The sequence below is a fragment of the Macrotis lagotis genome, chromosome 2 (assembly GCF_037893015.1).
Source record: "Macrotis lagotis isolate mMagLag1 chromosome 2, bilby.v1.9.chrom.fasta, whole genome shotgun sequence".
NCBI classification, from domain to species: Eukaryota; Metazoa; Chordata; class Mammalia; order Peramelemorphia; family Peramelidae; genus Macrotis; species Macrotis lagotis.
Window position 1 is genome coordinate 72,725,059 of NC_133659.1, and position 25,470 is coordinate 72,750,528.

The 25,470-nt window shown below is 42.4% G+C and overlaps 1 protein-coding gene across 1 annotated transcript in view; it reads right to left on the minus strand.

Annotated features, from left to right (window-relative positions):
• CLEC20A (C-type lectin domain containing 20A) overlaps window positions 1-25,470 on the minus strand; it is a 47,796-nt gene that overhangs the window by 4,417 nt on the left and 17,909 nt on the right. Inside the window, exons 4-14 of the mRNA XM_074220883.1 lie at window positions 25,354-25,422; window positions 18,874-19,230; window positions 16,369-16,452; window positions 10,918-11,136; window positions 9,413-9,646; window positions 9,238-9,321; window positions 7,006-7,239; window positions 4,602-4,835; window positions 4,427-4,510; window positions 1,776-1,991; window positions 1,592-1,687 (exon numbers count right to left, since the gene is read on the minus strand). Of these exons, the coding sequence (XP_074076984.1) occupies window positions 1,592-1,687; window positions 1,776-1,991; window positions 4,427-4,510; window positions 4,602-4,835; window positions 7,006-7,239; window positions 9,238-9,321; window positions 9,413-9,646; window positions 10,918-11,136; window positions 16,369-16,452; window positions 18,874-19,230; window positions 25,354-25,422 (1,911 nt within the window). The remainder of the gene's footprint in view (window positions 1-1,591; window positions 1,688-1,775; window positions 1,992-4,426; window positions 4,511-4,601; window positions 4,836-7,005; window positions 7,240-9,237; window positions 9,322-9,412; window positions 9,647-10,917; window positions 11,137-16,368; window positions 16,453-18,873; window positions 19,231-25,353; window positions 25,423-25,470) is intronic.

Here is a 25,470-nt window from a genome sequence, read left to right on the forward strand (position 1 = left end):
GGAAGTGGTCTATTAGAAGAGAGGTCCCTTAGGGCTCATTCATCGATTTCCATTCCATTGCAGTTTAGTTTTCTCAAATTCTGGACAGGAATTTGACATTTAATCGAATGGGAAGAGGCGTTTAATTGATCCTGGTATTGATGTACTTTCCTTGGACTCCAACAGGTCAGAGGAGAGCAGCAGCTGCTGCTCCCAGAGGGTGGAACTACAAGAGGGAGAACTAGTGCCCATGTCGACAAAGCCCACAAGGCTGTGACCAGAGAAGAGTGGGATTGGCGTGGGGTTCAGGATTGAGAAGTGCCTACTTGATGCCCAACTCCAATCCAGTTGATTGTATTGAAGAAGTGCCACTTTGTGTGTGTGAGGCCCAGTGGAATCAGAGCTGACTGTGGAGTCGGGAAGAAGGACCCTGGCTTGCCTTAGATCCATCCTGGCTGTTGGACTTGGACAAGTCACTTTGGCTTTCACTGGCCCAGGATGTTTTCTAAGACTGGTGATGTTTGTCCTTCATTCTCTAATAAGGGAGATGATGTCATGACAAGCACAAGAACTGGATTTGAGTGAGGGGGGGGGCTGTGCTAAGTCACCTTCTCACTCTCCTCCAGAGCCACCTGGGTCCAGATAGGAATGAGATGGCCCTGGATGTGGGGGCAGAGTTAAGAGATTTGCTCAAGGTCACACAGCTAGCAAGAATCCAGTGTCTGAAGCCGGATTCCAACTCAGATCCTCCTGACTCCAGGGCTGGTGCTCCATCCACTGGGCCACCTAAGGTTTTTTTTGCAAGGCAATGGTGTTAAGTGGCTTGCCCAAGGCCACACAGCTAGGTAATTTTTAAGTGTCAGGTTAGATTTGAACTCAGGTACTCCTGATTCCAGGGCCAGTGCTCTATCCACTGGGCCACCTACTTTCTGAGACTAAATATCAGAAGAAGCCACTGGTAGAAGTTACCAGCACCAGTGAAATCACATATCAGACCCATATCAGACCCAAAAGGAAGGAGAACCTATCATATATTCTCCAGTCTGTTGATGTCAAGTCCTGGTTATGTCCACACAATTGATTAAGCCTTCTGAGTCTATTTCCTGAGCTGCGACATGGGTGCTGGCCTGATCAGCCACCGCCCAGTGTGGGGGAGAGGAGAGGACAGGTCACCATCTCCCCACCCGTAGCCAAGGCCTGCCAGTCCAGGAGAATCCCTGTGTCCAGGAGGTAGGAGCCACCTGAGCCTTTCCCTCCTGAATGGTGATACAGGCTCACAAGAGTTGCTGCTACTGATTATTTTAGAGGAACTTAATTTAGGGGCCAAGATCATGAAGAAAGGTGTTAGGGATCCCTTCTCAGATCAACCAGTGAGGATGGGGGGGGCTTTGCTTACAGGTGGTGGCTTCAGACCCTGAGCTTAGACGATGAATAGGAAGCCCTACAGGCTGGCTTGGTTTCACCCCAACATTCCCCTACCCAGTTACCTACTGACTATCAAGGAGTGTCTTCCAGAACCCTTCATGTTGGACCTCTGAGGGAATAGGTCCAGCAGACAAAGGACAAAGACAATGACAGAAGGGTAACCTGGGTTGGGAAGAGAAAGGTTCACCTGATTCTGGGGACAGAGGACTCCCTGAAGGGTCAGGGCTGGCTAGCAGACCCTGGCTGGTCCCACCTCCTTGCTTCCCAGTGTCTGAGCTGCTTCCTATGACAGAAACAATCAGAAGAGAAGCCCATGAACTAGACCCCTCTCCTCAGAGCAGATAAAGACCTGAGGAGGAGAGCACAGGTACCTGGTTCAGGCTCTGGCTGACTCTTTGTGGGCCTCGAGGGGAGGGTCAGATGGGGGACGATGCTGCCAGTTCCTGAACTGGAGGTCTGGGCTGTGACCGCTTTGTGCCTTGAGGATCTCCCTGTGGGCTCAGGGCTGGCAGGGGGTGTCTGGTGTCCTGTGACCATGGGCAGTTCCTGACTTCTTGTGGTTGTACAGTGGGAGGTGGAGGTGTTTCCTAAAGCAGAGAAAAGGGTTTGCTTGTGCAGATCAGACCTTGCCCCTTCTCCTTTTGAAGCCGGGCCCTCTCCCCTCCCCACTCCCCCCCCCATTTTCCCTGCCTGTAATTCCTCTCCTCTCTTGCATCCTAATGTCCCTGTTCTATTAATACTAATGCCTTCCCTGTGTGGATTATCTCCTATTTATCCATATATATTTCGCTTGGACATAATTCGTCTTCTGTTGTCTCTCCCAATAGACTGTGAGTTCCTCAAGAGCTACGACGGTCTCATTACATCTGATCAAATAATCCATGCAAACAGGATAAAAATCTTGGTGTGCTTTCAGAAGCATTGCCTTAATACTGTGCCACCAGTGACAGGACAGCTGAGGCTGGCAGAGGCGCCAACAAGGACTGCAGGTGTCCTCGAGCACTCTTTAATTAAAATGCAGTTTCTATCCGACTGTATTGATGATAAAAGAAATATAAAAGTATGTGGGGCTTTTCTGAGTCAATATGGATCCCACAGGGATCTTTATTACATTTTTAGAGACCCCAGTCTCTATGTGAGGTTGATTCCATTGCCTTGGAGCTGAGGTGGGACCAGAGGAAACATTACAGGATGAAGGATGTACCAGACTTTTCCTGCTTCCTCTCTGGTCCTCACCAAGGTGCCGGTGCATCTCAAATGTGTGTTTTATAGAAACATCTAGAACAAACATTCAAGATCTTTTGTGAGCAGGGTTAAGTCACTAAAGACCCTGTTGATGTTCCTTCCATCCTTTTCAGAGATAAACTTCATAACTGAAGGTTGGAGTTTTCCACTGTAGCAACAGTTTCTAATCATTCTAAAAAGATGCAGAGAGAAATTCAGAGGAGAGAGGGCCAGGGTGGGGGGGGTGGGGACAGGGGAAAGGGGAACAACAGAGAAATGCTGGATGTTCTGTCTTTCAGTGATTTATCACTGGGCTTATAAAGAGACCAGCATGGAGCAAAGAAGCAGGAGAAATCCCTGCACTCAAACTAAATCTAATCCACTCTCTGCTTCCTCCCCCTTTGCTCTATTGCCTCCTAAGAATGGGTGACCTTGCTTTCTCCTAAATGTTTCTCTGATCTCTATAAAAAAAAAGTCCAGTTTTAAAGGGAAACATACCAGTGGGGGCGCAAGGACTGGACCCTCAGCCCCTCAGGATGACCCCTAGATCACTAATGGGGAGAATGGGCTGCCTTCTGAGGACTCCAACCTGTGTAATTGTGGGAGTGGTGCCAGAGAAGGGGACCACAACCTGATGCCTTCCTTCACACCCTGGCTCGCCCTCATCAAAATAAATTTTAAAAACCAAATAAATAAAATAAATATAGTATTGGTTGGTTTCAACTTAATCATGATTGTCCTAAATAAAGGTAAGATCATTTAAACTGCATCCTGATTCAGGGCCTTTGCTATAGAGAGTGGATGAGGTGGAAGTGAAGATAAAACTATACTGAGTTGAACAAGCTGGTAACGTCATTTCTAATCTTGCAGAGAAGATGAAATTGGGTCTCCTGGCTTTTGGGAATGTTATAAAAAATAGACAACTTAAGCCTTCTAATTTTTCAGAAAAAAAGAAATTACAGGGACCTGTGACCTTTGATCTGGGCTTTTAAAGTTCCTGAATTAATCTCCATTTCTCTCATAGCCTTAACTCTGACCCAAAGGGATTTTGGAAGACAATACTGTCTCCCCTATTAATAGATAGATAGATAGATAGATAGATAGATAGATAGATAGAGAGAGAGAGAGAGAGAGAGAGAGAGAGAGAGAGATACATACATAGATACATAGATACATAGAAAATTTCCTTGTGGATATAAGCAGGTTGGCTCTTGTCTGTATTCCCAACATTCACAAGAGTGTCTAACATAGAGTATTGACTTACTAAATACTTGGGTGTTCGATTGAGTGTTCAGAGCTCAGAATAGGAAATCATCCCCAGGCTGCCATCTCCTCACCAGTAGCCAAGGCCTGCCAGACCAGGAGGAGAATCCCTGGGTCCAGGAGTGGAAAGGGGTGGAGGAAGGAGCAACCTGAGCCTTTCCCTCCTCAGTGGTGATAGGGACTCACAGAGGTTCACTTTGCTGCCCCTGATTGCCTTAGAGGAACTGAATTTAGGGGCCAAGGTCACAGAAGAGGGGATGGTGTTAGGGATCCCTTCTCAGACTGACCAAGGAGGATAGGAGGGGGGTCTTGACCACAGGTGCTACCTACTGTTTTCAACTGATGATGGTATACATGCAGGTTTGGTCCCCCCCCAACCCTCCCTTACCCAGCTACCTACTAACCATCAAGGAGAGTCTTCCGCCCAGAGCCCCACAACAGGCCTCTGAGGGAATAGGACCAACAACAGCACAAAGAGCCCAAGACAAAAGCAATGACAGAAAGGTCACCTGGGAATGGGAAGAGAAAGAATTACCTGATCCCGGGGACAGAAGACTCCCTGAAGGGTCAGGGCTGATCAGCGGACCCTGGCTGGTCCCACCAGTGACAGAGCTGCTTCCTAGGATAGAAGCCACCAGAAAAGAAGCCCATGAACCAGCCCCCTCTGATCAGAGCTGATGAAGACCCGAGGAGCAGGAGAGCACAGGTACCTGGTTCAGGCGCTGGCTGGCTCCTTGTGGGCCCAGGTCTTGTGGCTGGCCCTGAGGTGAGGGTCAGAAGGGGGACGATGCTGCCAGACTCTGAACTAGAAGTCTGGGCTGTGACTGCTTTGACCTCCGAGGGGCTGCCTTGGGGCTCAGGATTGGCAGGGGGTGTCTGGTGTCCTGGGACCATGGACCGTTCCTGACTTCTTGTGGTTGTGCAGTGGGAGGTGGTGGTGTTTCCTAAAGCAGAGAAAGGGGTTTGCTTGTGCAGATCAGACCTTGCCCCTTCTCCTTTTGAAGCCAGGCCCTCTCCCCTCCCCACACTCCCCCACCCACTCTGCTCTGGCCATTTTCCCTACCTGGAATACTTCTTTTCATCTCTTGCCTCCTAATCTCCCTGTCTTCCTTCAAGTCCCAGTTAACATCCCACCTTTTTAAAGAAGTCTTTTCCCTATTCTATTAACACTAATGCCTTCCCTCTGCAAATTATCTCCTATTTATCCATATATATTTTGCTTGGACATAATTCGTTTTGTGTTGTCTCTCCCATTAGACTGTGAGTCCCTCAAGATCCAGGGTGGTCTCCTTACATCTGATCAACCCACACAATAAAATCTTGGTGTGTGACCCCCCCGGGCCTTGCTTTCAGAAGCATTGCCTTGATACCAAGATATCAGTGACAGGACAGCTGGGAGAAATATTTGATGCGGGAAGGTCTCAAACTGAGACTGTCCCTTTAGGGGGGCACCAGCTCCAGCACAGACAATGGGGCAATGATGCCTTGATTCAGAGGTGCCAACAAGGACTGCAGGTGTCCTCTAGGGCTCCTTAATTAAAATGCATTAATATGTTGATGTAGTGATAAGAAAAGAAATATATAAACAGATGTGGTTTTTTCCTAAGTCAATATTTAGGCCCATGGGTATCTTTATTGCAACTTAGAGACCCTAGTCTTGGGGAACCAAGTACAGTTGAGGTGGGGCCTGAGAGAAGATGACAGAGTGAAGCATGCACCAGTTTTAATGGAAAACATACCAGTAGGGGCTGGAGGCCTAGACCCTCAGTCCCTCAGGATGATGCCTAGACCACTAATGGGGAGAATGGGCTGCCCTCTGAGGACTCCAACCTGTGTAATTGTGGGAGTGGTGCCAGAGAAGGGGACCACAACCTGATGCCTTCCTTCATACCTTGGCTCGCCCTCATCAAAATAAATTTTAAAAACCAAATAAATAAAATAAATATAGTATTGGTTGGTTGCAACTTAATCATGATTTTCCTAAATAAAGGTAAGATCATTTAAACTGCATCCTGATTCAGGGCCTTAGCTATAGAGAGTGGATGAGGTGGAAGTGAAGATAAAACTATACTGAGTTGAACAAGCTGGTAGCGTCATTTCTAATCTTGCAGAGAAGATGAAATTGGGTCTCCTGCCTTTTAGGAATGTTATGAAAAAATAGACAACTTAAGCCTTCTAATTTTTCAGAAAAAAAGAAATTACAGGGACCTGTGACCTTTGATCTGGGCTTTTAAAGTTCCTGAATTAAGCTCCATTTCTCTCATAGCCTTAACTCTGACCCAAAGGGATTTTGGAAGACAATACTGTCTCCCCTATTAATAGATAGATAGATAGATAGATAGAAAATTTCCTTGTGGATATAAGCAGGTTGGCTCTTGTCTGTATTCCCAACATTCACAAGAGTGTCTAACATAGAGTATTGACTTACTAAATACTTGGGTGTTGGATTGAGTGTTCAGAGCTCAGAATAGGAAATCATCCCCAGGCTGCCATCTCCTCACCAGTAGCCGAGGCCTGCCAGACCAGGAGGAGAATCCCTGGGTCCAGGAGTGGGAAGGGGTGGAGGAAGGAGCCACCTGAGCCTTTCCCTCCTGAATGGTGATAGGGACTCACAGAGGGTCGCTGCCCCTGATTGCCTTAGAGGAACTGAATTTAGGGGCCAAGGTCACAGAGGAGGGGATGGTGTTAGGGCTCCCTTCTCAGACTGACCAAGGAGGATGGGGGGGGGGGGGGCTTGAACACGGTGGGCTAGTTATTGCTTTCAACTGATGAAGCTCTCCATGAAGGTAGAGCCCCCTTACCCAGCTCCCTACTGACCTCTAGGAAGAATCTTCTGCTCAAAAGCCCCCACTGCGGGAATAAGTCCAGCAGATAAAGGACAAAGAGCCCGTAACAAAGTCAATGACGGGTCACTTGGGAATGGAAAGAGAAAAGTTCACCTGATCCCGGGGACAGAGGACGCCCTGAAGGATCAGGGCTGATCAGCGGACCCTGGCTGGTCCCACCAGTGACAGAGCTGCTTCCTAGGATAGAAGCCACCAGAAAAGAAGCCCATGAACCAGCCCCCTCTGATCAGAGCTGATGAAGACCCGAGGAGCAGGAGAGCACAGGTACCTGGTTCAGGCGCTGGCTGGCTCCTTGTGGGCCCAGGTCTTGTGGCTGGCCCTGAGGTGAGGGTCAGAAGGGGGACGATGCTGCCAGACTCTGAACTAGAAGTCTGGGCTGTGACTGCTTTGACCTCCGAGGGGCTGCCTTGGGGCTCAGGATTGGCAGGGGGTGTCTGGTGTCCTGTGACCATGGACCGTTCCTGACTTCTTGTGGTTGTGCAGTGGGAGGTGGTGGTGTTTCCTAAAGCAGAGAAAGGGGTTTGCTTGTGCAGATCAGACCTTGCCCCTTCTCCTTTTGAAGCCAGGCCCTCTCCCCTCCCCACACTCCCCCCCCGACCCTTCTCTGGCCATTTTCCCTACCTGGAATACTTCTTTTCATCTCTTGCCTCCTAATCTCCCTGTCTTCCTTCAAGTCCCAGTTAACATCCCACCTTTTTCAAGAAGTCTTTTCCCTATTCTATTAACACTAATGCCTTCCCTCTACAAATTATCTCCCATTTATCCATATATATTTTGCTTGGACATAATTCATTTTGTGTTGTCTCTCCCATTAGACTGTGAGTCCCTCAAGATCCAGGGTGGTCTCCTTACATCTGATCAACCCACACAATAAAATCTTGGTGTGTGACCCCCCCCGGGCCTTGCTTTCAGAAGCATTGCCTTGATACCAAGATATCAGTGACAGGACAGCTGGGAGAAATATTTGATGCTGGAAGGTCTCAAACTGAGACTGTCCCTTTAGGGGGGCACCAGCTCCAGCACAGACAATGGGGCAATGATGCCTTGATTCAGAGGTGCCAACAAAGACTGCAGGTGTCCTCTAGCGCTCCTTAATTAAAATGCATTAATGTGTTGATGTAGTGATAAGAAAAGAAATATATAAACAGATGTGGTTTTTTCCTAAGTCAATATTTAGGCCCATGGGTATCTTTATTGCAACTTAGAGACCCTAGTCTTGGGGAACCAAGTACAGTTGAGGTGGGGCCTGAGAGAAGATGACAGAGTGAAGCATGCACCAGTTTTAATGGAAAACATACCAGTAGGGGCTTGAGGCCTAGACCCTCAGTCCCTCAGGATGACCCCTAGACCACTAATGGGGAGAACGGGCTGCCCTCTGAGGACTCCAACCTGTGTAATTGTGGGAGTGGTGCCCGAGAAGAGGACTACAACCTGATGCCTTCCTTCATACCTTGGCTCGCCCTCATCAAAATAAAATTTAAAAGCCAAATAAATAAAATAAATACCTTATTGGTTGTTTGCATTTTAACTATGATTTTTCTAGATAAAGATAAAATCATTTAAATTGCATCCTGATTTAATGCCTTTGCTATAGAGAGAGTGGATGAGTTGGAAGTGAACATTTGACCACACTGAGTTGAACAAGCTGGTAGCGTCATTTCTAATCTCGCAATCAAGATGAAATTGGGTCTCCTGACTTTCAGGAATGTTATGAATAATGGACTTTTTAAGTCTTCTAATTTTTCAGAAAAAAAGAAATTACAGGGAACTGGGACCTTTGATCTGGGCTTTAAAACTTACAGAGTTAAGCCCCTTATCTCTCATAAGCTTAATTCTGAACCAAGGGGATTTTGGAGGACAATACTGAATCCCCTATTAAAAATAAATAGATAATTTCCTTGAGGACGTTCCAACATTCACAAGAGTATCTTACATAGAGTATTGACTTACTAATTACTTGGATGTTCGATTGAGTTCAGCATTGGGTGTTCAGAGCTCAGAATAGGAAATCATCCCCAGGCCACCATCCCCCCACCAGTAGCAGAGGCCTGCCAGACCAGGAGGAGAATCCCTGGGTCCAGGAGTGGGAAGGGGTGGAGGAAGGAGCCACCTGAGCCTTTCCCTCCTCAATGGTGATAGGGACTCACAGAGGTTCACTTTGCTGCCCCTGATTGCCTTAGAGGAACTGAATTTAGGGGCCAAGGTCACAGAGGAGGGGATGGTGTTAGGGATCCCTTCTCAGACTGACCAAGGAGGATAGGAGGGGGATCTTGACCACAGGTGCTACCTACTGTTTTCAACTGATGATGGTATACATGCAGGTTTGGTTTCCCCCCCCCCAACCCTCCCTTACCCAGCTACCTACTAACCATCAAGGAGAGTCTTCCGCCCAGAGCCCCACAACAGGCCTCTGAGGGAATAGGACCAACAATAGGAAAAAGAGCCCAAGACAAAAGCAATGACAGAAAGGTCACCTGGGAATGGGAAGAGAAAGAATTACCTAATCCTGGGGACAGAGGACTCCCTGAAGGATCAGGGCTGATCAGCGGACCCTGGCTGGTCCCACCAGTGACAGAGCTGCTTCCTAGGATAGAAGCCACCAGAAGAGAAGCCCATGAACCAGCCCCCTCTGATCAGAGCTGATGAAGACCCGAGGAGCAGGAGAGCACAGGTACCTGGTTCAGGTGCTGGCTGGCTCCTTGTGGGCCCAGGTCTTGTGGCTGGCCTTGAAGTGAGGGTCAGAAGGGGGACGATGCTGCCAGACTCTGAACTAGAAGTCTGGGCTGTGACTGCTTTGACCTCTGAGATGCTGCCTGGGCTCTCGGGACTAGCAGTGGGTGTCTGGTGTCCTGTGACCATGGACCGTTCCTGACCTGTTGTGGTTGTACAGTTGGAGGTGGTGTTATTTCCTAAAGAAAAAATGGGGGGTTGCATGTGGCAATTCAGACACCGTGCCTCCTTTTGAAGCTTGGACCCCTCCCCACTCTACCTCCATGTATGAGAAAGAAACATGAGAAGAGAACTTCAGACTGTGGAAGCTGAGTGCTTCACATAGAAACAGGTCCCAGAAGCCTCATGTTGACTTAGAAAATGAAACATTAACGTTATCTGTATTCTATTTTTTTCATCAATATTTCTCAATTACATTTTAAACTGCTTCTGGCTGCTGAATCATTTTTCCACTCTTAGTCAAATAGGAATCCTCCTACATGACCCCTGATAGGTGGACTCCAGGAATGGGGAGCTCACTACCTTCCAAAGCTCTTTTGGGAAACTTTTCTTTCTACTTAGCCTCAAATTACTCCTCTGCCATTTCCACCATCAAGAGTAGCTCTGGCTCCGGGGATCAACTCCATTCAATTCATCAGCTATGTATTAAGCAGCTAATCATTTCCTACCATTGGAAGAAAAATCTCTTGAAGATTTTTGAGGGGTAGAAGCTGCTGGTATCAGCTGCTCCTGAAGTCTGGTGTTTTGAGGTGACCCCCTCTCAAGCTCTTGACACACACGTGTGCACACACACACACACACACACACACACACACACAGCTGTCAAGGCAGTTGGATGGCTATGCCACCCAGGAACTCATTTTCCCACTACACCTGACTTGAGTTTTCATTCATTCCTTAATTATGATCCAACCATTAATCCAACCACATTGTCACTAATTGTCTTCAATTATCTTAATTTGGGGGCCATGAGGAAAGGGGCAATTACTATTAGGGACCCCTCCTCAAGCTGGCCAGTGAGGATGAGGAGGGAGCCTCACCCACAGCATACTGGCTAGTAAAAACCAGAATTTAGGGAATGCTGGTTTGGCTCAATGACAAACTATCTCCAGGCCAGGATGCCTCTCCTCATTGACCACTAGGTATAGTCTTCTGCTCAGAAGCCCCCACAGTGGGACCCAAGAAGAGTATAAAGAAGTCAAAGGTGAAGCCGGGGATAGAGAGATCATCTGGAAGGGGGGCAAAGGGGAATGAGGATTACCTCCTCTGGGGGACAAAGGACTCCCTAAAGAGTCAGGACTAGCCAGCAAGTCCAGGCTGGTCCTGCCTCCTTGCTTCCCAGTGACAGAGCTGCTTCCTACAATAGAAATAATCAGAAAAGATGACCATGAACCAGACCCCACTAATCAGAGCTGGTACAAGTCCTGAGAAGGCAGGAGAGCACAGGTACCTGGTTCAGGTTCTGGCTGAATCCATGTGGGCCCAGGTCTTGTTGGCCTTGATGTGAGGGTCATACTGCCAGATCCTGAACTGGATGCCTGGGATGTAACTGCTTTGCGCTTTGAGGAGCTCATTGTGGGCTCAGGATTGGCAGCTGGTGTCCAATGTTGTGTGACTGTAGATAGTTCCTGACCTGTTCTGGTTGTATGGCCAGAGATGATGCTATTTCCTAAAATAGAAAAGGGGCTCAGACATTGCTTTTCTCCTTTTGAAGCCCTGACCCTTTCCTATGACATCCTATGGCAGCACCCACCTTTGCCAGAAAGACCCTGGCAAAGATAGATCCTGGAATTTAAGGGCTGATGGTCCCATCAGGGATGATCTAGTCCAACTCATATCCAAACTGAATCTCTCTACAGCATCCTGACAAGTGGGCATTCAGCCTCCAACTGAAGAACTCTAGTAATGTGGTGGCCACCACCTCCCAATGAAGCTTGTCCTAATTTTAGGTAGCTTTAACACTCGCTTCCATCCAACCTAAACCTACTTTTTTCCATTCCTCCCCCCCTCCATTGCTCCTAGTTCCTTGCCCCTGGGGCCAGTATAAATCAATTCATTATTGGCTATGCCATGCCTCACACCTATGGATATGAAAAAGAAATTGAAGTAAGTTCTCTCTTATTTCTACTAATATTTTTAAGGGCTTAACATGTCAGACATTGTTCTAGGTGCTAATGATCCAAAGTCCTTTCCAGGTATCCTGACACATATCTGACCACTGGAGCCAGATGACTGGAAGAGAAAATAAGACTGGTGACTTCGCATAGCATCCCCTTACTTGTTTGTCATAGCGCCACCCTTTGATGTCTTGGTTTTCTTCGAGAACAAAGGATAAAACATCATCATCAATCATCTAACGATAATTATTTTTCAAGTTTCTATGCAAATTAAATCAATTCTGAAATCTCACCTCATACCTATCAGATTGGCTAATATGATAGAAAAGGAAAATGATAAATGCTAGAGAGGATGTAGGAAAACGGGGATACCAATGCATTGTTGATGGAGTTGTTAATTAATCCAACCATTCTAGAACATAATTTGGAACTATAACCAAAAGTTTATAAAGCTGTGTGTATTCTTTGGCTTAGTAATAGCTCTACTGGATCTGTATCCCAAAGAGATTAAAAGAATTAGAAATTGAGGGGATGCTCATCAGTTGGAAAATAGCTGAACACATTGTGGCATATGATTGTATCAGGGCCATAAGAAATGACAAGCAGGATGATTTCAGAAAAATCTGGATGTAAATGAACTGATGCAGAGGGAAGTGAGCAGAACCAGGAGAACATTGTATGCAGCAACAACAATATTAAATGATGAAGAACTGTGAATGACTTAGTTATTCTCAGCAATACAATGATCCAAGACAATCTCAAAGGAAAAATGCTATCCACTTTCAAAGAAATAACAGATTTTTTCTGAATATAGATGGAAGCATACTATTTTTTCACATTTTTCTTTTTTAAGTTCAAATTTTTCCACAAAATGATTAATTTGAAAATGTTTTATAAGATTTTATATGTATAACCTATATCATATCGCTTACTATCTCAAGGAAGAGGGGGGAAAGGGATAGAATTTGTAACTCAAACAACACAAAAGAATGCTAAAATTATTTTATGTGTAATTGGGGAGGAAATAAATCTTTTTTTAAATTTTTATTCTTGAGGTGCTTACATTCTGCATATAGGTTTAAGCTTGCATCAGTATGACACTTCCAGAAAATGAGATTGAGAGCAGACACTGAGAATCAAGCTGATTCAAGATGAACAAAAAATACTAACTTCCTGAGATGATGGAAGGTTTGATTGGGGTCCTTTAGAAGAGATCTCAACATTGCTTCCTAGAGAGCTAGCACTGGCTAAGAGGAGAAGGTTGAAGACAGCCCAGAGAAGGAGTTCAAAGGATTCTAGCACCTCTATATTCACCACTGAGGTTGCATTCTCAGGGTCTTAGGTAGAGTACATGATAGCATTGGCTCACCTGTTAATGTCCCCTCAATCTTGAATGCGTTATTCAATGAGCCAAGCAAAGGTGACCCAACTGTGTGTGGCAGCCACTAGAAAACCATGCTTTAGGACAGAGGTTCTTAACTTTGCATCACACACCCCTTTGGCAGTCCATAAAGCTTATGAGTCCCACTCAGGATCATGATTTTAAATGCATAAAATAAAACACATGTAATTATAAAATAAATTAATTTTAATATTTTAAAAGAATCAAAAAATAAAAAATTCATAGACCCTAGATTAACAAATTCTGCTTTTTTGGATGATTCCAGAAAAACCTGAGAAGACTTATATGAACCATTGCAAAATGAAATGAGTAGAACCAGAAGAACAATGCATATAGTAACAGCAATATTTTAAAGAATGCTCAACTGGGGAAAACTTGAGTACTCTGATCAATGCAAACATCCAAAACAATTCTAAAGAATTCATGATGAAAAATGTTATCCACCTCCAGAGAAAGAACTGATAAACTCTGAATGCAAATTGAAGTATTTATTTTTTTTACTGTCTATAAATTTCTTGAGTGCTTTCTTTAGCAATATGTTTTGCATGACTTCACATATATAATCAATATATTACTTGCCTTCTCAAGGGGTAGGAGAGTAGAGGGAAGGAGGGGGAGAATTTGGAATTCAAAATTTTTAAAAGTTAATGTGAAAAAAAGTTTTAAATAGAATTGGGAAATGTTTAATGAAATAAAAAAAATGCATTTATAAAAAGTGAGAAACATCCCAGTATGAAAGAGAAATGGAACTAAAGTCAGGAGACTAGGTTCAAATCCTGGCTACATGAGTGTGGGCAGATTTCTTAATTGATTTTCTCATCTATAAAATGGGAATCATAGACATTCTCTTTACCTCACAGAATTGTAAACCTTTAAGTTCTGTATAAATGTCATTCTTGTTCTTTATCAAGCATGCCTATTGTTCAATTGTGTCCAACTCTTCCTGACCCCATTTGGGGTTTTCTTGGCAAAGATACCAGATTATTTTACTATTTCCTTCTCCATTTTACAGATGAGTAAACTGAGGCAGACAGGGAGAAGTGATTTGCCCAGGGTCACCCAAATAGTGAATGTCTGAGGTCGTATTTGAACTCATGAAGATAAATCTTCCTAAATCCAAGTTCCATGTCCTATCCACTGCATCAACTACCTTCCCTATTATGTGCCAAGGCCTGGGAATCCAAAGAAAGGCAAAGACATGGATCTTGTCTGCCTCTGGGAGCTCACATTCTAAGAAAGGAGAAAGCATACTGATAGTGATGTATGTACTAGACTAATAGAGTCTTGGAGCGTAATCCAAAAGGGGTTGGGATTCTCATCTGGGAAGGTTTCTGCAGAAGGTGAGATTTGAACTGAATCTTCAAAGAAGTCATGAAAATTAGGGGTTAAAGGTAAGAAGAGAATTTCAGCCTGGGGGAGGGGAGGAGACAACTAGTGCAAAGATAAAGAAAAAAGTAATGGACTGTCTTAGACAAGGAATATCAAATAGGTCAGCTAATCATAAGGAATACAGAAGAATAATACACAAAAAGACTAGAGGAGAAATGGAAGTATCCTGGAAGCTTCCAGAATGAGGGTACCCATTTTTTTTACTACAACACTGATCCCCACCCCATCATCTTCCATAGTCATCCCTGGATGAAGAGCAAAGGGACTTTGGGTTCTACTCCCACATCCACCATTCATTATCTGTGGCCTTGGTCTAACTTCTTCCCTCAATCTCCAGGTCTCTAAAATGGGGGTTACTATTTGCCCTTGGCTATCATGAAAATAATGTGATACCAGCTACAAGAGTAGCAGCACTGTGTAATGGGTAGAGGACCAACCTCAAAATCAAGTGAAGCAAGGAGTTCAAGCCCCTGCCACTCTTGTCACATCATCACGTCCGTAGATGAGTAGTTGAGCTTTGTTGGTGGATAGAGGTGCTGAAGCCACCAGCCCAAGTTTTCTTCTCCCCCTAAAAAGAATTCCTTTTTATTTTTTAGGTTGTGTTTTGAACCCAGGTACTCCTGACTCCAGGGCCAGTGCTCTATCCACTGCACCACCTATCCATCCTTCCCCCGAAAAAGTATTCTTATCAACCCAGTTGATCCTTTCAGCAAGACAATTCCTTAAGCATTGATGGAACATTTAATTTTGGGACAAGGATAAGAGTTCTGAATTGGGAGAAAATTACACTGGATTAGAAGGAAATGAAATCATAACAGATGAGAAAATACTAAATATTTAAATAAAATGAGCTTGAAGTATATCACATGTCTCCATTCCCCACCCCCCCCCAAATCTTTCCCCAAAGAATATAAATGTAAAAACACTTTAAAATGTTAAAAGTGCCTGTGAATGTCATAATCATGGTCATATATATATAGATATAGATATAGATATATATATATATATATAGATATATGAATGTTTTTGCAAGGCAGATGGGGTAAAGTGGTTTGCCCAAGGCCACACGGCCAGGTAATTATTAAGTGTCTGAGACTGGATTTGAACCCAGGTACTCCTGACTCCAGGGCCGGTGCTTTATCCACTGCACCACCTAGCCATCCCTCGTCCTATATTTTCAATGAAATATCTACATGTCCAGGTCTTCTTCAGACTCAACATAAGAGAGGTGAAGGCCGCAAGACGCAGGAATGAGCATCATCCCTTGCTTTTCCAATTATGCCAAAGAGAGCTTTCCATTTCAGCTATGGCTGCCTACTAGACATTTCCATCTTGTCAAGGGGCAACTTGAGGAAGCCAGCTGGTACAGTGGATGGAAAGCTAATTGTAGAATCAGTAAGACCTGAGTTCAAATCTAAACTCAGACTCTTACTAGCTATATGATCTCAGGTAAGTCACTTAGCCTTTGTTTGCCTCAGTTTCCTCAACTATAAAATGTGGATAATAATATTATCTACCTTCCAGGATTGCTTTGAAAATAAAGTACTATTTTTAAGAAGCACTTTGCAAAGTACTTCTATTATTCATAAAGGGATGTAGGGAATATCTGGCAACAATTATATTGTTCTTTTATAATAGTCCAAAATATTGTAAATTAAAAATGCAAGGTATCAAATTAAGTTTTCTTTAAGAAACAATTAATCTATTTTACATTATTTCTGATGTGCAAACTATGTAATTATTTCCTTTCATACTGAGTAAAAGTGATAAAAATATTCATTGAAAGCAAAGAGATACAGTGATGGAGAGACCCCGTTCTTGTATACTTATATATGCTCACTCCACGTCTGCCATCACCAACTTAATGACTGATCATGTCCTGGCTTCGATCCTTCCTTGGACTTCAGGGTAGGTCTTCTGAGGATGCAGAAGGGGCCCAGCACCCAGAATCAAAAGCACCACATAATAGAAAAGGGAAAAGGGATCTCTTTACCTGCCCAAGCATCATTGTTTTGTAGAAAGGTACTAGAAGAGCCCCGATTAACTGCTGCATGGTCCATTGGATTGAAAGATGGATCTGTGATGAAAAGAAGGGGCAAAACAATAAGTCTATGACCTAGGGGGTTATAAAGTCTACAATCTGGAGATTGTGCTATTCTTAATTTATCCATCACTTATCTAAGAAACACCAGCTCTGGCAGTGATGGAAAGACATTTTCTAAACTGGGACTTAAGTTCAAGAATGTTCCAAAGAGGCCAACAAACTAAGCCAGTCGTGGGGAACGTGTTTCTGCCTTCCCACATCTTAACCCGACTCTCCTAGACTTAATTATACTTAACAGATGAGTCCTTTACCTGCTGAATGAATGATGAATTAAGACCCGCATACAAGATACTAGACTCCAAGGTAGACTTTGATCAATACCATAAAAGACATGCACCATCAGAACATAAGCTTCCTGAGGCAGGGACTATACCAGTATCTTGTGTAAAAACCAGCAGGTGATTGAATTTGCAGAGTTTTGTTTTTTGTTTTTTTGTTTTGCAAGGCAATGGGGTTAAATGATTTGCCCAAAGTCACGCAGCTAAATAATTATTAAGTGCCTGAGACTGGATTTGGACTCAGGTCCTCCTGACTCCAGGGCTGATGCTCTATCCACTGCGCCACCTAGCCGCCCCTTTGCAGGTTTTTTTTTGGGGAGGGAGGTCTTTTTTGTGAAGAGGAATGAACTCTATATGAAAATATCTATGTGAAAATTCCCTTCATTGATACTGATGCATATAGTAGGCAATGAAGTGAAATGAGTGAATGAAGGAGTGAATGAATGAATAAATAATCATAATAACTCACATAAATATAACACTAAGCTCAGTACTTTACAATTACTATCTCAGCCAATCCTCACAACAACCCTAGGAAGTCAGAATTTTCCTTAGTCCCATTTTATAGATGAGGTAAACCAAGGTTATATGATTTGAGCAGGGTCACACAGATAGATTTGAGCACAAGACTTTTTGACTCCAGGTTTGGCACTTTATCCACTGGTGAATAAAAGATTACCCTCCTCTTTTTTTCTCTTTGCCAAGATCTTACTAATTCTTCAAGGTCTAGCTAAAATGGAACCTTCTCCATGGAATCTTCTAGCCTCCATGATCTTGCATCCATGCAGAAGCAATCTCCTGTGAACTCCCAGAATACTTTGCTCTCTTTTATGGTTTTGATCAAAGTCTACCTTGCAGTCTAATAACTTGTATGCAGGTCTTACCCATTCACTCATTCCAAATATATCTATAAAGGTTCTTGTGGTACAAAGTAATATACTTAAAAGGAAGGGGTGAGAGGGGAATGCAAGTTCAATGTGACCATCCTGCCAGTTAATGGAACTAACAACCAGCAGAGGTATAATATAACTAACCAACCTTATTGCTCCCTCCTTGAAACCGTTTTGATTCATTAGGGCAAGAGACCAAGTCTATGCACCTTGTTCAATTAGCAATTGATAAATGTTTATCGGTCACCTGTCTCTAGGCAAGCCAGACTAACCTGAAATAGTCAGAAACCCTGAGGGAGAAATAGGTGGCAGCATATGAAGGCAATTCACAACTCTATATCAGACTATCAATATGCCAACAAGCATATATTGTGCCATCTTGACCATCATCTCCTCTCAGACCCCAATTAGAGACAACCTAGAAACCTGGTCCTGTCTCTGTTATGAATAAACAAAAGGAGAACCTAAGAACAACAAATTAGGGGAATGGTGGGATGTATGCAAACAGGGATCAGAGATTATATTGGACAACTCTCCCAATATCTCAACCCTAGCACTCTGACTTTTGGTGAATGAGCTCAGGAGTGGCGACCAAGAGATGCCTCCTTGATCAGCCCTCAGAGAGATGGAAATAGCCCCCTTCTCTTCTCACACTGAAAACCCTAGGATGAGGAAATTCTTCCTTATATCTACTCTAAATCCCTCTTGCTGTAATATTCTAGTTCTGTGCATCAACTGGGGTATATTTAAAAAATTATGGTTATGAGAATACAATGGAATATTATCGTGCTATAAAAAATGATGACAACTTCAAGAAACCTGGGAAGAATTGCATGAACTGAGGCAGAGTAAAATGAACAAAATCAGAACAATGCATACAGTAACAACAGCACTGTAAAAGATAATTTTGAAAACTTCAAGAAATCTGATCAATGCAAGAACCACCATTACTCTGGGAGTCCAATGAGTAAGTGTGCTACCCAGTCTCTGGCTGACAGGTAATGAACTCAGGTGCAGAATGAGTCATAGACATTTTTGGATATGGCTAATGCATTTGTTGTAGAGTTTTACTTTTTTTTCTTTTTTCAATAGGAGGTGATGAAAGGAAGGAAAAAATCAATGCTTGCTAATTAAACATAATAAAAGTTAAAGAAAAACAAATAACAACAAACATTATGGTTCTGACGTCAGGGATTAAGGGACAAAAAGGGTAGATTGATTCTTACCATAAAAGCAGATAAAGGGTTTTAGCTCAGTGCATAATGCAGGAGAGATCAGAAGAGAAAATTTTCCAAAACGCTTAATTGTAGCACATTGATTTTCCTGAAACATAGCATTTAACAACCAGGAAGGAATGTTGTAATCAAAGTTACTGGACCATCTCAAAGACTTGGTGTTCTCATCAAAGTAGAGACCAATCCAGGCTTGAATATCACTGATGATGGGTTTCAGGGAGCTCCCCTCAGTGAGATTTTGCAGATTGGCAAGGTCTGTATAGTGTTTCTGGCAGTACTGTAAAGCTGCACTCCAGGTCTTCTCTTTCCCAGTAATCCTGACAAAGTTCTGAATACCAATCTGCACCTCTATTGGGAAGAGGGGAAACACATAAGTAATTGGCCCGGCCTTCCTACTACCCTCCACCAGGCAGTCATCCCTGAGGATGCTGTCAGCCCAAGAAGAACCACGGATTCCAGAATCTTTTCCTCTACTTTCCTACTCTGCCTGATGCTGGGAATTTTTAGTACAGTGAACTGGCTGGGGGAATCCTAGGATCATGAATTGCTCATTACATAGGATCATGGATTCAAAAACTAGAAGAGAACTTAGAGTCCTCTTTTCATTTTTTAATTTATATTTTATTTCCCCCAATTACATATAAAGATAATTTTTAACATTCAAAAAAATTTTGGCAACCTCAGACAATAATTACCTAGCTGTGTGACCTTGGGCAAGTCACTTAACCGCATTGCCTTACCAAAAACAGAAACAAAAAAAATTTTTGAGTTATAAATTTTTTCTTGCTGTCCCTCCCTCTTTCCCATCTTGAGAAGGCAAACAATTTGATTTGTTATATATGTGAAGTCTTATAAAACATATTTTCATATTAGTCATATTATGAAAGAAAATACTGACCAAAAAACCCCCAAGAAAAATAAAGGAAAAAGGTATACTTCAATCTGCATTCAGACTCCAAGTTCCTTTTCTGGCAGTGGATAGTATTTTTCATCATAAGTCCTTTAGAATTGTCGTGGATCACTGTACCACTGAGAATAGCTGAGTTATTCACAGTTCTTCATCATACAATATTTCTATCAGTGTTTCCATGTTGCCCTGGTTTTGCTCACTTCACTTTGTATTAGTTCACGTACAGGTTTTTCTGAGAACATGCTGATCATTGTTTCTTATAATACAACAATATTCCATCACAAGCATATAACACAGCTTGTTCAGTCATTCCCATGTTGATGGACATTCCCTCAATTTACAAAGTTTTGGCACCACTAAAGAACTGCTTTAATATTTTTGTTCATTTAGGACCTTTTCTTTTTTGGGTTTTTTTTTTATCTCTTTGAGATATTGACCTAGAAGTAGTATGACTTGGTCAAAGGCATAGTTTTGGGCATAGTTCCAAATTACTTTTCAGAGTGGTTGAATCAGTATACCATTTCACCAACAGTACTTTAGTATCTCAGTTTTCCCACATGTTCTCCAACATTTGTCATTGTTCCTTTTTTGTCCCATTAGTCATTCCAATAGAATTATTTTAATTTATTTTATTATTTTAATTTTGCTTTTGACTTTTATCTCTTCCAATTCACTCTCCAGGCTATCAGCCCCTCCTGCTCCCCTCCTGCCTTCTCTTTTCCCCTTCCTCTCTTACTTTCCTTGTATGGTAACATAGATTTCTGTACTCAAATGAGTGTCCCCTCACCCCATATCACCTACCTTCCTCTATAAAAGCTCTTTTGTGCTTCTTTTATATATTATATAATTTACCCCATTTTACCTCTTCTTTTCCCCTTTTTTCCTAATCTATTCCTTTTTCTCACCTATTTAATTTTTAAGGCAATTTTCCACCATATCCAACTCATAATCATATCCTCTATATTCCTTCTTAAGTACTTTAAAAATGAGAAAAATTTTAGTAGTTACAAGCAATATTTTCTCATATAGGAATATAAGCAATTTGAACTTATTGAATCCCTTAAGATTCTCTTTCCTGCTTATCTTTTTAAATTTCTTTTGAATCTTATATCTGAATGTCGAATTTTCTATTGTTTGAATGTTTTAATCAGGAATGCTTGAAAGTCCTCTATTTCATTGAATATCCATTTTCTCCTGAAGAACTATGTTCAGTTTTGCTGGGTAGATGATTCTTGATTGTAATCCTTGCTCTTTTGCCCTTCAGAGTATCATATTCCAAGCCCTCTGATATTTTAATGTAGAAAATGCTAAGTCTTATGCCACCATGACTATGGTTCCATGATATCTGAATTATTTCATTTTGACTGCTTGCAATATTCTGTCCTTGACTTGAAAGCTCTGGAGTTTGGAATTTGGCTATAATATTCATAGAATTTTTCATTTTGGGATCTCTTTCAGGAAGTGTTTGATAAATTCTTTCAATTTCTGTTTTGCCTTCTTGTTCTAGAATATCAGGACAGTTTTTCTTAAAATTTTATTAAAGGATGATAGCTAGCTTCTTTTTTTGATCATGGTTTTCAAGTAGTCCAATAATTCTTAAATTATCTCTCTTGGGTCTATTTTTCAGGTCAGTTGTTTTTTCTAATGAGATAGTCCACATTTTCTTCAATTTTTTCATTCTTTTGATGTTAATTTGCTGTTTCTTTATGCATCATAAAGTCATTACCTTCTGCTTACCCAATTCAAATTTTAGGAAATATTTCCTTCAGTGAGCTTTATCTACTTCCTTTTCTACTTGGCATGTTCTACTTTTTAAGAAGGTTTTCCTTCAGCAAATTGTTTCACTTCTTTTTTTCCTTTGACTAATTCTGCTTTTCAAGGCATTCTTCTCTTCAATGGATTTTTATGCCTCTTTTGCCTTTTGGCCTTTTTCTGCTTTTTAAGGTGTCATTTTCTTTAGAAAATACTTTACTAAGCTGATGACTCTTTGCATGTTTTTATTACATCATTCATTTCTCTTCCCAATTTTTCCTCTACTTCTCTTACTTGATTTTTGACACTCTTTTTGAATTCTTTCATAGCCTGAGACCAATTCATAATTTTCTTGAAGGTTTGTGATGTAGCAGTTTTGAGTTTCTTATCTTCTTCTACATTTGTTTTAATCTTCTCGTCACTATAGAAATTTTCTACAGCCAGGACCTTTTTCTGCTGTTTGTTCATTTTTCCAGCTCATATCTTGACTTTTAACTCTATGCTAAGTGGTTCTCTGCTTCCAGAGTGGAGGGGGCACTAGTCCAAGGTATTTTGTGCAGCATTTTTTTCTGGGGACTTATAAGTTTTCTGTCCTTCCAAGGTACTATGATCTAGGCAGAGGTATGTTACTACTCTCCTGGTCTGTGCTCTGGTCTGTGAGTGACCACAACCACTCTTTTCCTCCCTGGAAGTGTGACCAGGGTCTCAGTTCTCCTGAGGCTGCAAGTTCTGGTGTCCTAGGATTTCTCCTCATCCTGGATCTCTGACCCAGGTCAAACTATAGTCCTATAAATTACTTCTGACCAGTTGTCTGACCCCTCACTATCTGGGATCTGAGAGTTCTAAAAAGCTTGAGCTGCCACTAGATTTAGGTGCCCCCAATGCCTACTGTTGATTTGCTGGGGTCACCCAGCCTGAACTACACAGGTAAGGTGTAACAAAATTTTCTTGCCAACCCTCTGAGATATCTTGAACTGGAAAAGTTTTTCACTCTATCCTGTTGTATATTTTGCTGCTCTGGAATTTGTCTTGAGGAAAGTTGTTTAGAGAGGTTTGAGGAGAACTCAATTGAGTTCCTGCCTTTTCTCCACCATCTTGGCTCTGCTAACCTCTACTTTCAGAGTCCTCTTGTGAGAAAACTGAGGCTCAGAACAATTAAGTAACTTGTTTAAGGTCTCATAGTTAGAATCAGAGCCAGGATTTGAACCCAGGTCTTTCTGACTTCAAGTCAGTCCAACACTTTATCCTTTGTGCCACTGTTTCTAGAATTGTATCTAAAGGATCAATCTGTTCTAAGAGGGTCATCCCCAAAGTTCCTGAAAGTAAAGGAAAAACTGAGACACTGGAAACCCAATGTGGCCAAGAGGGTCTACCACCTCACTAAATTGACCACCTCTATTTTAACATTAGTCATCCTAGAAGTGGGAACACTTGCCCTTTTCCTATTTGGTGGGAATTCCACAAAGCTTCTCAACCAATTTGATGTTCTTCTGACTGCTAGCCCTTACCTGTAGCTGGAGGCCCAAGATGGAGGCAAGGATTCAGTGATGCAATGGAATTCAGGGTATCACAGCTGGAAGGGACTATAAAGATAATCTAAAACAGGGACTCTTTCTCTGGGGGTTCCACAAACTTTTTTTTATAATATTGTGATAACTGTATTTCAGTATAATAATTCCCCAGAGATAGCAAGGTAGTGTTGTGCAGAGTGTGCTGGACCTGTAGTAAAGAAGACTTGAATTCAAATCAAGCTTCAGACACTAGCTGTGTGAACTTGGTCAAGGTATTTAATCTCTGTTTGCCTTATTTTCCTCAACTGTAAATTATGGAAAATAAGAGTACCTTATTTCTGAGGATCAAAAGAGGCATTTATAAAACAATTACCATAATATCTGGCACAAAATAGGCACTTAAAGAAGGCTTCTTTCTTTCTTTTATAATCCTAGGAATTTTCTTTTATGCATTTACAAACTTTTTTTTTCTGAAAAGGGGTCCATGGACTTCATCAGATTGCCAGAGGAGTCTGGTACACACAAAAAGTCTGCTCTGTCTACACCAAGCTGTAGCTCCAGAGAAGAAACCTATCTGGGCCAAAGAGTTACTGAGTGAAATGAGGTCAGTTCAAACCTCTTTGGGAATCATCAAGGGCAGCTTGATTATTTTCCATGAACCCATCCCTCGCTGGCTGATAACTGCAGCAAAACAGGCTGTGAGAGGATGTTTCTGATTTCCTAAGGCTGATTACACAGCTGGGAGGGTGACATTACCAGGAAAACCAGAGGTCCCAGCTGTGGGTCTCAGCTGGTCAGAGACCCAGATGGAACACTGACTTGCTTCTCTATCACCTAGGAGATGTGCAGACATCCTCATCCTAATTACAGAAAATACCTAGGGAACTAGGAGGGTTCTGAGAAAACTGAGGCCGAGACAGACTAAGCAATTTTCCCATAATTGCAAAGCTGTTAAGTGTTGAAGCCAAGATTTTGGAGCCCATGCTTCAGCCAATGATAACCTATTCTCAACTCAGCCAGGACACAGAAAGGTCACCTTTTTATCTGGACTTCTATCTTATATCTAGCTCTCTCTAACCTATATTTTAGTTTTAGATGTACCTGCCTTTGTCCCTTGTTATTCAGAAGCTGGGTAAATGGAGTCAAATTCTTCCACAACACTGAGACTCAATTTCCTTTTCTGTAAAATAAGAGTATTAGACATCATCTCTAAGGTCCCATCTAGCTGGGTTGGTGCATAAGAACCATCCCATCTCTAATGCATGTCTGGTCAGACATGAACCTATGACTCTTGAGAGATGACACAGCTTTGCTTCTGAGCGCCTGTACTCTGGGTCATATTCTTCACTAGTCTGACCTGCTCTTCAGATTGGAAGGATATGATCGTTAGCCATTCCAGAGGGATCGAGGCATCTGTTAATTTGAACAAGGAAAGTGTGAAAAGTTGGCAGCTGCCTCCCTGGTTGAGTGGACTGAAAGCAAACATCCCAATTGACATGACCTGCAATCACATCAATGTGGTCAAATCACTTTATGACTAAGATTGACCCAGATGAGACATGAGAAAATGCAGGTCCCTCTAGTCTTTGAAGAGACGGAGGATTATGGATGTAGAATTTATCAGATACTGTCATCCCAGCAATGGTTAGTTTTTCTAAGTGGATGCTTTTTTTTTCTTTCCTTTTTCATTCTTTACAAAAAAAATATGACTTATTGAGTAGGGAAGAGATATAATAGAGATTGTATAGGGACTGGAACTGATTTCATTAGTATAGGAGATTCCTAGGTGAGGAAATCCCCTGCAGCAAAGTATGTTGTCACCTTCTCTGTGATTTATAGTCCTAGGGAGTTGTCACTTGCCCAAGGTCATAGCCGGTATGTGTCAGAAGCCTTTCTGGTTTTAAGATTAACTCTGCATATTCGAGATGAAGGTGATATGAAAACAAAAGATATCAACAAGAAATTTTTAAATGACATCAAAAACCTTCTATCACAACAACCTCTTTCACCTCCTTTTACCCTTCCTAGGAGTCCTCCATCAGATTCCTGTACCTGTCACCTCATGAAATGGCATTTGACCAGAGATAGGAAATTCTATTTCTCAAAAGTAGATTAAGAAGAATGAGAAGAATTGATTTACAAAAGGAGATTTCCCTTCAGATTTCCCTGAAGACTCAAATGGTTCTTCCCTTGACTCCCCCCCCCCCAGGAGACCCTAGCACAAACAGAGATCTACTTCTCTGAGACCTTAGACACTAACCAAAACCCCATTAAACTAAGAAGAAAGAAGAAGTGTACCTGACTTGAATGAGGGGGTAGGGACTTTGAGAGGAACTTCTGTGGTAATGAGATGTCCAATAGCAGGATCTGTGAGGAGGTGAACAGAGGTCGTGATTATTGGAAGAAAGACCAGGA